At 30.1% G+C, this 14,292-nt stretch overlaps 1 protein-coding gene across 1 annotated transcript; it reads left to right on the top strand.

Annotated features, from left to right (window-relative positions):
- Positions 1-4,898: 4,898 nt before the first annotated feature.
- On the top strand, positions 4,899-9,425 carry LOC114194558 (transcription initiation factor IIA subunit 2). Its single transcript, XM_028084877.1, has 4 exons — positions 4,899-5,077; positions 5,247-5,395; positions 5,498-5,548; positions 8,918-9,425. The coding sequence occupies exons 2-4, from the start codon at positions 5,267-5,269 to the stop codon at positions 9,056-9,058; spliced, it is 321 nt and encodes a 106-aa protein (XP_027940678.1). The 5' UTR covers positions 4,899-5,077; positions 5,247-5,266; the 3' UTR covers positions 9,059-9,425.
- The last annotated feature ends 4,867 nt before the right edge of the window (positions 9,426-14,292 follow it).

Genomic DNA, 14,292 nt, shown 5'->3' with positions numbered 1-14,292 from the left:
TTACTTTCTAGACTCTAGGTTTTGTTATTTACATTCTAATCATTTTTAGCTTATTTATTTTTACTAAGAGACCCTTAAACACTTCTATTTAAGGGGACCTTTAACACTTGTACAAGGGTTGAACATTTTGGAGAAATTAAACACCTTTGTGTATCAACCATTGTGAGAGTATTCCTCCTTAGGGAGTGGAGTTCTTTTAAGACTTATCTTGAATCTTGATTTAAGTGGCGGCACACATCGACTCATTTTCAAGGTTGTCATGGCTTCTTCTAACATAGCCTTGTAGTGACATGCTTCTCACATTTTTATCATTCATTTCCTTTCCATTTTATGCTTTCTTCTTCTTTTGTGTGTGTGACTTGGGTTTTACTCTTTTTATGTGTTGTCCACTCTTATTTGTTTTGAATCAATCCATTCTTCTCTTCTCTAGAACCTTGGAAAGGACCGTTCACATCTAGATAGCTTGTTATCTTAAAGAGTGGGGATTTCCTTGGTTTTCTTAATCAATCATCACCATATTCATTAATCTTCTAAAAGGAACAAGATAATCCAACATCATTGTTTCAACCCTTGTAATGCAGGCGCAAAAATGGAACCATATGAGGGTTTGGATATTGATGACTCAGACCTACAATCATTCTTCAGGAAATGCAACTCAAATACCAATTTTATTCCTGGTCCCAATAGGAACCAAGTTATTTTAGTAAACAGGGAGTCTGATGAGCCAAAAAACACTCAAGAATTTGTCAACCAAATTGCTGATGCATCATATCAATGTGACTTCAACTCGAATCCATGAAAATAGGCAGAAATGTTTATCAAGTGTCGTGGTATAAACGTAAAGGGAGTTTGCATTACATAATTATTGAATAATGAAGTTTAATAAACTCTAATGTAGGGTTGGTTGATGATGGCGACATGAAATACGTGAGCAAACTAGATGGCAGAAGGTGCTTGGATAAGGCTAGGTTACCTTTTGTAGCATGTATTGTGAAATAATTCAAGCACAATGGATTTGGTGACATAACAATCACAATGAAGGCTAGTGGACATGACTTTCATTTACGAATGAAATTGTTTGTAATTCAAGAGTAAAGTACTGAATATGTTATGTAGGATCAATCTGCAAGACCCATGTTAATGTCCATAAGAAGGTCCTAGAAGATGAAAAGTTTGGTCCAAACCTTGGAATCGGCTTAGTCATGTTGTTGCATGATGTAATTTCATACTTTTTACTAATTTCATACATAAAACACGTCTATTTATTTATTTTGTATACAAAAAACATTTATTCAACATCCACTAAAATATGTTGCCATTTTTCGGCCCATACGCACAACTCACTACCTTAACATAACAATTAGGAATGTCGTGAAGGTAATACAAAATGTCAAATATATCGGATAACTTCTTATGTAGTAAGTGAAGTGACTGACTAACGTGCTTTATACAATAATAAGTTAAGGTAATACAAAATGTCAAAGGTAATCATGACGAATTCCAATTTTGCATTAATGTTTAAGGACTAAAAACATGTTTGACTCATTATTATATAAAGATCTACTATAATCAAACTAGCAAATATAAATTCAAATATCACAAAATATGTTCTCATCAATTCACATAGATATGACATAGACTAAAAAAACCCAAATTTATGCATCAATTTGGACTCTTGAAGTTTTGCTTTGTCATTTATATTGAAATCCTCAATGTTACAATTCCACTAATGATACCTAGTTCTTCTCTCATGACAAAGTGAGTTCACTTATAGCATAAGAGAAGTGGAGTCCTCGACTCAAACCAATTATAGGAACATCCTTCCCTCTTCACCACCTAGACTCCTTCCTCTATATGAGACGGTTGAAAGTCTAGTTGAGTATAAGGATAACTTCCAAAGAATGTCCTTAGTAATTACATAATACTAGATTCACATGTCATAACCTTCCTCCCTAAGAATAATATGACCATACAATTTAATTACAATAATAGATATATCACATTCCTCTAACCATAAAACATCTCCTTGAATCATTCACATACATCACATGAATTAGCTCCTTAAATAAATCAAACCTAAAATGTATAAACTTGCCCAATAAGCACATACACTCGCCTAGGGAGCAACCCTGGAGGTTAATTCGCCTAACAAATGAATGTTTTGCTTAATGAGTCCAGCATTGGAACCAAATTTAGAATAATTTGTCTAAAGAGACAAACTCGCTCAACAAGTCCCAATTCTCTTAACTCTCAGCCAAAATCAATGTTTGCATTCGCTCAACGAGATTCTGCTTGCTTAGCGAGTAGACCTATCCATATAGTCTAAGAAAGAATGGCTAATATTACAAATTTTCTGTCATGCTATTCAACAAAATATAAATTAAAAAACTATACAATTTTTTTCATACTAATTTAGAAAAAATTGTTTATAAGACCGTTACTTGAGTAATTTAGTATAAATATTATAATTAAAGATTAAAGTATCAACATATATAACTCGACAATCAAATTAATTAAACATTCAAACTATTCAAATATAATTAAGCAACATTCTAGCATTTAAAAATATGAAATTGTGAACAAATATAATAGGAGTAGTAAATAATTATTAAAAAAATTTAAAAAAAATTTAAAAAAAAATTAAAAAATTTTAAAAATTTTAAAAAAATTGTAAAAAAATATTGGTGGGTTAAGTGAGCCAACCCACCTTCAACCCGGCTCGAACCCGTTTAACCCGTGGGTTAAGTGAGCCGAGTTGAGTTCAACCCACTTTTAAAAAAGTTGAATTTTTCTCAACCCAACCCGGCTCGAACCCGTGGTGAGCCAGGTTGGCTCACGGGTTGAAACCCATTTTGACATCTCTATATCTTGACTCTCTGCCAAATTCATTTTTGGTTGTTGCTAAGCGAGAATGAGACTCGTTTAACGAGTTTGCATAATGTAAACAACATTATCCTAAATTTTGACAATGCCAAACCAAACAGTCCCCATTTACTTAAACCAATTTAATAACACACCAATTACATATTTTAAATACCATTCTCATGCAACAAATAAATTCTACCATCTAATATTACAAAACATACCACAAACCCTTATTTAATAGCTTTAATATTCACACATCTGAGCATCTCATATTAACAACTTCCCATAATACTAACTTCTCATGAAAATCAATCCACACAGACCAAGAGAAAATCAAACTCTAGGCTCAAGATCACAAACAACTCAGTTTATAACTAGTAGTTAGAACGAATTTCAAGTGTGAAATAACTAGAATTTTAGCTTCCCTCACCTCAAATGATACTCTTAAGCTTTCCGACACTTCTCAACATCTTTCATCCACAGATGAATCTATCTACACAGAAGGAGATCAAATTAATTAGCCTAGTACACTATTGGAAGAGTAACAGATGAAATATGGGTGAGATTTTCCAGAGAGAAGACAAAGAGCCTTAAAAGAAAGGTTTTCTAGAGAGATACCCAAGCTTTGTATATTGAACTCCATAGTTGGAGAACCTATGTATAATTTAGTATTTTTAATAAAAATAATTTATAATATAATATATTTTTACTTTCTACATCTAAATGTCTATTTCGAGGGTCTCACAGACACCACCCTCATTCTCATTCCTACATTAATTATATGCAAAATGAAATGGAATTCCTATATTATTGTTATTTTTAGAAGGAAGATGTTAACCAATGCCCTAAAGGCACTATTTAAGGAATAATTAATATGCATTGATTCCATCATTTTTACATTAAAAACTCAAATAATTAACTCTTTTAATTAAAATAATATAAATGTATATAACAAATTTATAAAGACAAAAATATCCTTTGAAATTTCTAAACAATAATTCTCTTATACAAAATAAGCATTTTAAAAACTCAATGAAGTCTTAAATTGATACTTTAATTGTTTTTTTTTTGTAAACCTTTTAGATGTTTACACTAATTTTTGTTGATTTTTTTATTAATTTAAACTTTTTTGTTGAATTATAAATTAACCTTTAACAACATTAAAATATAATTATTTTATTATTTAATTATTTTGTAACATTTATTAGTAAATATTAAATACAATATTAACACAATTGTATAATATTTTTAGACATTTTTATTTTTTAAATAAAAATAATATTGTGTTAATAGTTATCATGTAAGATTTATTTAATATTATAATTAATTATGAATTTTTGTTAGATTCTATAAATATTAATTATTTTTAACCGATATCTTAAAATTACGGTCTTTAAAATAATATTAAAATAGAAAATTAAAAAAGAAAATCAATGAACCGGTCAAATACCGTGTTTAGTCTATTAGAACTACTGTAACATACCTCCAATGGATCTAATCTAAAAAAAAATTTGAAAAAAAAGTTCACATAAAGTCAATAATTTTAAGAATCTTGTTTTTAAAATATATTAATATAAATGATTGAACCTTAAAAGTATATTTGATTTTTTTTGCATATTGAATGTTAAAAACTTACAAAACATATTATCAAGATATGATATTATATTTCTGTAATGTTATTTTATATATTATTTAATATTTAACATTATTTTATTAATACCGATTCAGTCTCAATTTCATCACCGACTAGTTGATCTAAATGGATTTAATTAAGGATTCGATTTTCAGAACATAGTTATTTGAAACTAATCCAGTCATTCACGTTCCTATCAATATAAAATGCAAAGTAAAAGTTTAACATTGTCTTTTTGATAGAATATAAGTTGTTTTTATAAAATAAGCATCAATGTTATGTGGCCACCTCCTACAAAAAAATATTACACATATGCTATTTTTTAATTTGCGAATGTGGCTTCTCACATGTCAAAAACGTGAGTGAGGGCAGAATGGTAGTTGCACACTGTTCTCCAACCTTCACTATATATACGATGACCTCCAAATTCTAGGGTATAAAAAGCCCCAAATTTCTCCGCTCCCAAACGCTATCGAGCCAAACCCAAACGTAAACTCAGAAGCACCAGCAGAAGACGAAGAAGAAGAAGACGAAACAAAAGCGAACCACTCTGAACTCTCCAACGTCGCCACCCGATTCGTAATACGAATTCCATCTCTTAGATCTCCGTTTTTCCGCTTCTGCGTTTCCTCGCTTCACCGCAATCGCTTTTAGCGTTATTTGTTCTTTCTATTATTACTTTCTATTCTATGAATTCCTTCGAATTATGTCGGTTCCGTTTTCAATGCGTGCGTTTCAATCGACGCAGATCACGTCTCGTAAGCTGCAATGGCGACGTTCGAACTGTACCGCAGGTCGACGATCGGAATGTGCCTGACGGAGACGTTGGACGAGATGGTTCAGAACGGTACTCTCAGCCCTGAGCTCGCGATTCAGGTTCTGGTTCAATTCGATAAGGTACGGTTTTCAATTGCTCGTGACAGTTAGGTTTCTGTTTCTGGATCTGTTTTAACGTGTTATTATTGTTTTTATTTCATTTGCGTCTGAATGATATTTTAGTCCATGACTGAGGCTCTGGAAACACAAGTTAAGAGCAAGGTCTCCATCAAGGTAACATTACAGCATTTATTTTCCACTTCTAATTATATTTACACACAAATATACATACATATATATATATATATATATTTATATATATATATATATATATTTATATATATATATATATATATATATATATATATATACACAGAGAGAGAGAGAGAGAGAGATTATATAGTTTGAGTTGTTAAATTTTGGATATGGTATGTATAGGCATTTATTTCCTCTTCTGATGTTGATTGCGGTTAGGGATAGAAGTGACTCGAGGGGTTCAAGCCTAGCAGAGTCTTGTCTGAATTGTATAACTATTTGTTGTTGATCAATGAGTTAAGCTTGATTCTCTTTTCTATATGAGTATAATTAGCTAAGACAATTTAGTCGGAATTAAATTAAATGCTAGGTTGTTGACTTGAAGCATTGTTTTAATTATTGTGCTTCAAAATTTTCATGTTAAAGCCAGTTCACACGTGAAGGAACTAAAACATGAAAGTTGAGATTTGTCTTTAGGTCTGTTTGGCCCAATTTCTCAATAAGGACTTATGATAGGAAGAAAAAATGAACTTCTCTAGCTGTTAACATTAGCTTATGCACAAGTTAGTTTATAGAAGTTTTTTTTGGACGACTTCTTTGAATTTTTATTTTTAATTTGTGCATAAGCTAATTTTAACTCATGAAGAACCTTACTTAATTTTTTCTTCTTATTTTTCTATCTTAGAAGTCCTTGTGAAAAGTTAGTGCAAACAAATCCTTTGTAAAGAAGCCAAAATATTTCAGTTCATTTGGTCGCTAATGAATTGAGCTGCTGGCAAAGGTCTCTTCTAAGCGAAGTGAGTTTGTGCAATTTGATGAATTAGGAAATGCTTGCATTTTTCATCCTTCTTGTTTGTCAGTGTTAGGGAATACACAACACGTTACTTATTTTTCTAACACTATCTCGAGTATTAATTGTACTAGTCAATAGCACTTAGCGGCGTATAATGGCTGTGCTCAAAAACCTTATTCCTGATATTAAATGTTATGGCACTTTGATGATTGTGGCACTATAGCAGCAACCTGTGATTGTGGCATTATTGCAGGTAATTGAGAACTTGCTATTCATAAATGAATAAAGTGACACAAATAATTCGAGGGATTTTGAAGGGCAGTGTTGTAATATGGTGGTGCCATTGCTGGTGTGGTGGATATTTTGCCAACCACCATATGGAATTTTTGAAGGGAGGCTTGCTATGAAAGCCCATAGGCCACAATGGTGTGTTTATATAGTGGAATTTTGGCCATATGCCACTGATGAACACTGCTAAAAAATAATTTATTCAAAAAAAAAATTATTTCATAATTGAAGCATCTAATACTTCAATAACGCAGCTAACTGGTTCAAATCCTTGCTCGGAAGGTGTCTTCGAAGGAGAATTACTGTAGGGAACCAAATATTTAATGAATGTCTTTATTCTATTAAACTACATTAAATAACGTAAAAAGGTTTCATTGCTTTACAACTACCTTAAAGGCTTAAACAACTTTTAAAAAGGAAAAAAGCTAGTAAACAAATCAAGTATGTGAGGAGAACTATATGAGGATTGTTGTTTGGAATAAGTTGATCTTGATGCTTGTCTGTTTATCTTGTGTTGATGGCTTAAAAGGTTATAATTGTTTCACAGTGACAGTCTGTAGATTTGCTGAAGATATTTTCTTGTTACCTTTAAAATATTCTTTTTTAGTCACTAGCTATGAGCATCAGATCATGCATGAACATTAGCACAAGGAGTATAAAACTATGTAGAATATTTAAGACTTGAGTGTATATTTATATATATATATATATATATATATATATATATATATATATATATATATATATATATATATATATATTTTACGATTTGTAGAATCTTTTTATGGTTGTATCTTATAATTTTTAGGAAGCCTCGATGTTTGTTTGTTTGTTTCCCCTTTTTTTTCTTACTTTTCTCCTTCGTTTATTCCTTGAAAGTCCCTTGCACTTTTTTGGAGTTACATATGCAAATTGAATGTAAAAAACTTAAGGCTTGGTTGAGTCTTTCACTCAAATTAGTTGCGACTTGGAATTGGTTCTAAAATTTCCCCCTTAGTGGGATAGATATGAAAATTTCACCATGAATATAAACGTTTGCTCACAAGAAAAGCTTGAAATTTGCTATTTTGTCAAAGTTGGGGTTGAATTATGGAAATTTCATTCATTTATGATCCCCCATTGGAGGATAGTATAGCCTCTATTCCAGCTATATTCTCTTTCTATGTACATGTCTTTTGTTTATTTTCATGATTTAGTATGTTTATCAAGTGATAAAGTATGCTCATGAAAATTTAAACTTATGGTTGAAGGGAGTATGCTGCCATTTGTTATTGGACTTAATAATATGACATTAATATTCCTATTAAAAAATCTATCAATACCTACTCACGTGATTCAAACAGAGAATGCTTGCATGGTTAGCCATTTATAAATATTTTTCCACTTAATTTTATGGCTTTAAACATTTGAAATTCATTGTCAGGTATGTAGTCAATTGATTATATATAATCTGCTTTATGCTTGATTTCTGGAAATGAAGCTAAATAAGTCCTTTTTTTTTGTCATGGCTTGCTGTTATCTTTGTCATTGTGACCATTGCTTTCAGATTATTGGATTCTGACCGTTAAGGTTTGCTTATGGGTAGATTTATTGTGAATAAATATGGGTAGAACAAAATGCCCAATCTTCTCATGTATTAAGCTCTGGTATATTCTTGAGGCTGATACTATTAAATAAAATGTTATTATTATTTGTTTTTTCATTTAGCCATATTATTAGTGTATGTGACAAAAGCAGATGGATTAAAAAGTAGAGCAAAACAATGTTTCACTATCTGAAATGTTTCCGGTCACTAACTACAAAACAGTTTCTATCTTTGTAAATGGATATGATTATGATCTTCCCTGTTCATGTAGCTCTAAAGAATAAATGTTCATGACTCAAATTCTCGAGGTTAGCTATGTATGCGTGAGGATTTTATTTTCTGTTACTGATCCGGAGCATATTATCAACATAATGGAAATGGCTATTAATTGGTTAGCTCAACCACTATTGATCATTCGAGGTCTTTTTTGTAGTATGATTTATTTACCTCTCGATATTGCATTCTTGTGAATGTGTTGAAATGGTATTGTTTCTTGCCTGACGGAATATTAATTTTCACTATGGGCTGCTGTGATTTCATGTTGCCAGTGTGTTTAGCAGCTATACCTTATACAAAATGTGGCGCTGCAATCCTCCAATTCCTCCTTTCAACATTTGACGCATTCTGTGTTCGATACTGAATTTCTTAGTCATGTAATTCTTGAACTATGTTTGAATAACAGGGACACCTCCACACGTATAGATTTTGCGACAATGTTTGGACCTTCATCTTACAAGATGCATTGTTTAAGAATGAAGACAGCCAAGAGAATGTTGGACGGGTTAAAATAGTGGCGTGTGACTCGAAGTTGCTCACACAATAATATGCCCAATTTCTTCCACCTTGTGATGAAGGGGAAATTGTTGCATCTGCTGGTACTATGGGAATGGTGGCCAGACCGTAATGACGGACCAATGACTGGTCTTAAATTCTTGGAGGAACTAGCAACTATTGTATGTTATTATAGATTTAAATGCCATCAGTCTTCATATTATTAGGTAATTAATGCCACAATGAGAATACCGCTTGGGAATTGGATGAATCCACTCTTCTTTTTAAGTGTAGTTTGATCTATTCATCTCTGAGTACCAGCAAACTACTTTATTTCTCTTCGCCAGGCTAGTGTTAGTAGATTACGTCGTAAAATCTGGAATGGGAATAATTTATCGTTTATTTATTTTTTCTGGAAATTCCATCAATGAAAAAATACACATGGATAATGAGTGAGAAGTTAGTGTTTATTATTCTTTTGCTTTTTTCTCAAACTTCTTTAATTCTAACCTAGTGTTTCTCCTTCAGAACACTCTTGCCATTTATATTTTGATGGGTAATGTTAGTTGTCCAAATTATGTTAGTGGAGATCTGGCATACTTCTTTTTAACCTATTAAGTCAAACGTATAACTTTGAAGGTTAATGGAGAGATTAGTGGAGAGAGTTAAATTCACAACTTTTCATATCTTTCTTTTTAACTCTATCATCAAATTAATTATGCAACAACCATGTTAGGTTCCATGGTTTTAATTATGCAACAACGACAGAATCCAAATCTATGTTCCGATTTTTGTTTACGCAGTTGCCCCTAAATAATATTTTTATTGTTCATGACAAATTTGAAAGAGTTCTCTACTTTAGGATTTATGGTTTAGTGTTCAGAATATGTATTTGACCTTTTACACGAGAAAATCAACAATTTTTACGTTGGGTCTTCACAAATTTAAGAGAAAACCTTACAAGGTTGGAAAATTTGCTCATATCGAGGTGAGAATGATAGCTTCAAGCATCAAAGTGCAACATGTACTTCTTCGCATGACTCTAAATAGGAACCACTTGAAGAACGTATTTCATCAAGCTTGTTCTTGATAATAAAATGGTGATTTGGATCTGATGTTAATAAAAGATATTACTAGAAAATTATACGGATAGAAATATTAGTTGATAGTATCAATTGACACTTATAATATTCATTTACAAATGAATATTCCTATGACTACGAGTTTGTTTGTTTCACGTTCGGCCAAATATTAGTTAAAGAATCTTAAAAGTTGAACCCACATATTTGCTAAAAAAAATTTGCATTCGTTTAGTGCCAAAACGCCCAAAATAGTCGGCAATCATAGTTGTTTTTTCGTTGAATGATAATTCAACCCAACTTAACTTAAGTTCAATTCAACTTAACTTCTTTAACTTAAATCCAAATACAGACTACATGTTTAAAATTTAATTTTTAAATATTTGTTGGTAATTATTAATAGATGTATTTGTTAGTGATTTCATTTATAATTGATGACATATTCAAAACTTACTTATGACAATTTTTCATTTTTCATAAGTAACTTGTATTTAGATGGGTTACATTCATAATTTATCCGCATATATATTTGTTAGTAAATTTCTTTTAATGTGTTTGTAAATAATCTTCTACAGTGTTTTCCTATTAAAATTTTATAAGTAGATACTAACAAAACTATTAATCGACGTTGGTTTTTACTAATAATAAACTACTAACAAATTTGTGTCCTTCAAAAAGCTTATTTGTCACCAAAATTTGGATCTTACAAGTAAAAATTAATTGTTGGTCATTGATAATAGACAAATTTGTTGTAGTGACTAATATATATTTATGTGCTTGGAAATATATGAATATCTTGTAGTACACAATATATTATATAGTTGAAAAAAATATCAACAATTGAATTACAAAGTCATGTATTACATGAATGACTAATTTAATAGTGATTATGATATATCATTCTTTTACATAGCGGTAGTTATTTTTTTCTTAAAGACACCGAATAAATGTTTGAGACAATTACTTTCTATACCCATGAGATCGTCATATTTTGAATATTGGTCAAAATATTTTAGTTTTGTCTTTACAAAGTTTAATTTTCTAAGGTGATGATTAAAAAACCTAAAACTACATTAGTAGTTACTTTTACCGAATCATGCTTCATCGATTCAAAGAATTTTAATTTTTGACACATTAAATAAATATATTTCCTTTTACATATCGTTAATGAGTGTAATGCATTCCTTATTATTCAACTTGAAAACGAACAAAATAGTAAGTATATTCAATTTGCCATTTGCACTTTGTATGTTAAGATTTAAATATATTTTATAACTATCTAAATTTATATTATTTCAAGTCTATTTAAATGGATTCATCTTCAAATTCATATTTTTGGATTTTAGATCCAATTTATTTAATTACATTTGGATTCTATATAAATTGGATACTTTTTTGAATTTTGAAAATCCAAAATAAAGGTGTGTTTACTTCATTTCAAGTTAAAAAATATTAGGTTGAGCTGAATTGATCCAATCAGGATCAAGCCAAGCTGATTTGGGCTCATATCAAATCGAGTTAATCCGGACTCAAGTTGAGCTAATTGACAAAGGTTAGGTTCAAGTGAAGTTGACTTGGATATAGGTCAAGTTGAGTCGGCCTAGGTCCATATTGAGCCTAGTTGGGGCAAGTTCGCATTTAATCAAGTTGATAATTCGTCAAGTCGAGGTGGATCCAAGTTCAAGATTGTCCCATATTTAGTTGAGTTGGGTTAGAGCTAACTTGCACCTCAAGACCAAGTAGGCCTTACCTCATCAAAACCTAGTTGGGTCTGACCCATTCAAGATGAAATTAGGCCAAATTCAATCAAAATCAGGTTAGACTCAACCTAATTGGGATCGATTGAATCGTGTCTGAGCTAGCTAGGTCCTAGGTCGTGCCGAGTAGGCCTGAACTCAAATTGTGCTGAATTGACCTAAGCCTAGGTCAAGGCGAGTTAACCCCAACCTTGGTCAAGGTAATTCTATGTATTATGAATAAAATAAAAGTCAAAATTTATTGTAAATGAAAGAGTTAATTATGCAAAACTTTTTAATTTTATTATTAGGTAAATGTGTTTTTATATTAAATTAAGAATAAAAGACAATATCAAAATCTTCTTTAATCAAAAATAAAATTTTCTTGTTATCTTAGAAAAATTGATGAAGTATTACACTCTCATTATTTTTGTTATCTTTGTATATATTAAGCCCAAGTGACATAGTTTGATTGTGATATGACTTACAAAATCTTTGTAATGTAACAATTAATAAAACTAATAACAATATGTGTCTTAGTAATTATTTTATTGGGATTCAAAATTGTGTTTGCCTTTGTTTATATTTGTCACTTACATTTGGGTCAAACATTGCAACCAAGAGTCACAAATAAGTCCTTCTACTTAAAGGTGTAACAACCTAAAAAATATGATGTAATTATGATTTAATCTACTAAACCTTTTTCACATGACCAATTGATATGATTTGCAAGAATTATATGTGTGAATATATACATATATTGATATTAGTCACAATTCAACCAATGAATCACTTTGACTAATAACACATTGCGTCAATGGTACCTTAACTATAATAGTAAGTATTTATAAAAGCATTTTTTCAAAGAAAAAAATTAATGATTTTTAAAAAATGGGTGTTTATAAATAACTATTTTAAAAAATGTGTATTTTTTAAAACATTGTAATGAGTTTTGTCTTCTTACTGGTATTTATACCCATGTAGATGCACATGTTACTTATATTTGATTTTTTTTATTATTACAAAAAATAAATTCAATTGTTTTTACATAAAAATTCAATAGTAGTGTATGATAAGTAATTTTCATCACATATGTGATTTTAGATATTCGTAATAGTATCCATAATGAACTCACAATGACTTGCAAGCAGAAATTTAAGTGATTGAACAATAATCCTAAAAAAAGGAATCAGGTTTATACCTAACATTTTATCTAGTTTGAATGAAAATACGCATTTTAAAAAAAAATTATTAAGGTATATGTTCTTGTCACATGAACGAAAATACACATTTTAAAAAAAAATATTATTAAGGTGTATGTTCTTGTCACATAAAGTAAGAATATGTTGTTCAAGCTAAAACAAATCAAGAAGTTGTAAAATATAGATTACACAAATAAAACTATTAGAGATATAATTATTTTAAGAACGCAAGAAAATTTGATCTAAACAACTGAATATTTCTTAGAAAATCTTTACTTAATCTTCACTTAGTTCTTATCCTCATGGCAGGACACTTAATTCATTCCAAAGTTATGGTTAAATGTTACAATTATATTTTTATAACTTTTAATGCATTTAATATTTGTACATATAAGTTTATTGAATTAATAATCATTAAATGTTAATTGTAAAATACAATATAAATCATTTACTCATTATTTGTTTATTTGTTAATAAATTATAATATTTTGTAACATTCATACCACAAACACTTGCAATATTGTGTAAAGTACTTGTTAACACTTGACTTAAAAAAAGAAAAAACAATTTAATATAAATAAAACATACCATAATTAAACATAACGAAACAATGTACTTGTACACATAAGATTATTTGTGACTCTCTCCCAAAATTAGAAAATTATAACAAAAAGCTTTAAAAAAATTACAATCCAAAGAAAATTCTTATTTCACTAGGTAGTTTTTTCAGTGTGAACCTCAAAAACAATTTGATCACCTTCCTACAATCAATGGACAAAACAAAATTTCTTCTATTCACTCACAAATTTGACGAACCTCTTGGGAGAGTTTCTTATGAGAAATTCACGTTTTACTTTGTCTAATGGTGAGTTTACCTTTGTAAAAATAATTCTCAAAATCTAAAGGCAAATCCTACACAAAATGACATGCAAATTAACACAAACAAAATGTGACAAAACCAACATAAATTAAATAACTAAAAGATGTAACAACAACAAAATATCTCATCAAATGGCTTTTTTGGCAATGACATTTCGAAAGTTTAATAAAAATGAATCAAATATGCATTTGTGAGAGGAGCAACTTTTGTCAGGAGTTTATGAAAAGTTGTCAGCGACATTAATGTATATTCTCATTTAAATACAGTAATGTGGGAGCAAATGTCCCCCACGCATCGAAAATGTAAGTATTGATCTAGAACAAAGTCATAGAACCTTTTGAGCTCATACCAACCTTCAGTCAACATAAGATTGTGTATGTCCATGTTTA

Source organism: Vigna unguiculata, chromosome 8 (assembly GCF_004118075.2).
Source record: "Vigna unguiculata cultivar IT97K-499-35 chromosome 8, ASM411807v1, whole genome shotgun sequence".
Taxonomy (NCBI): Eukaryota; Viridiplantae; Streptophyta; class Magnoliopsida; order Fabales; family Fabaceae; genus Vigna; species Vigna unguiculata.
Note: the sequence above shows the minus strand (reverse complement) of the source record. Positions and strands in the feature narration are given on the sequence as shown.

Bases quoted from the DNA above. Each gene is read 5' to 3' on its own strand.
- LOC114194558 (XM_028084877.1), top strand. From the start codon at position 5,267: ATGGCGACGTTCGAACTGTACCGCAGGTCGACGATCGGAATGTGCCTG. The intron at 5,396-5,497 runs GTACGGTTTTCA...ATGATATTTTAG, and splicing joins TTCTGGTTCAATTCGATAAG to TCCATGACTGAGGCTCTGGA. The intron at 5,549-8,917 runs GTAACATTACAG...TTTGAATAACAG, and splicing joins AGAGCAAGGTCTCCATCAAG to GGACACCTCCACACGTATAG.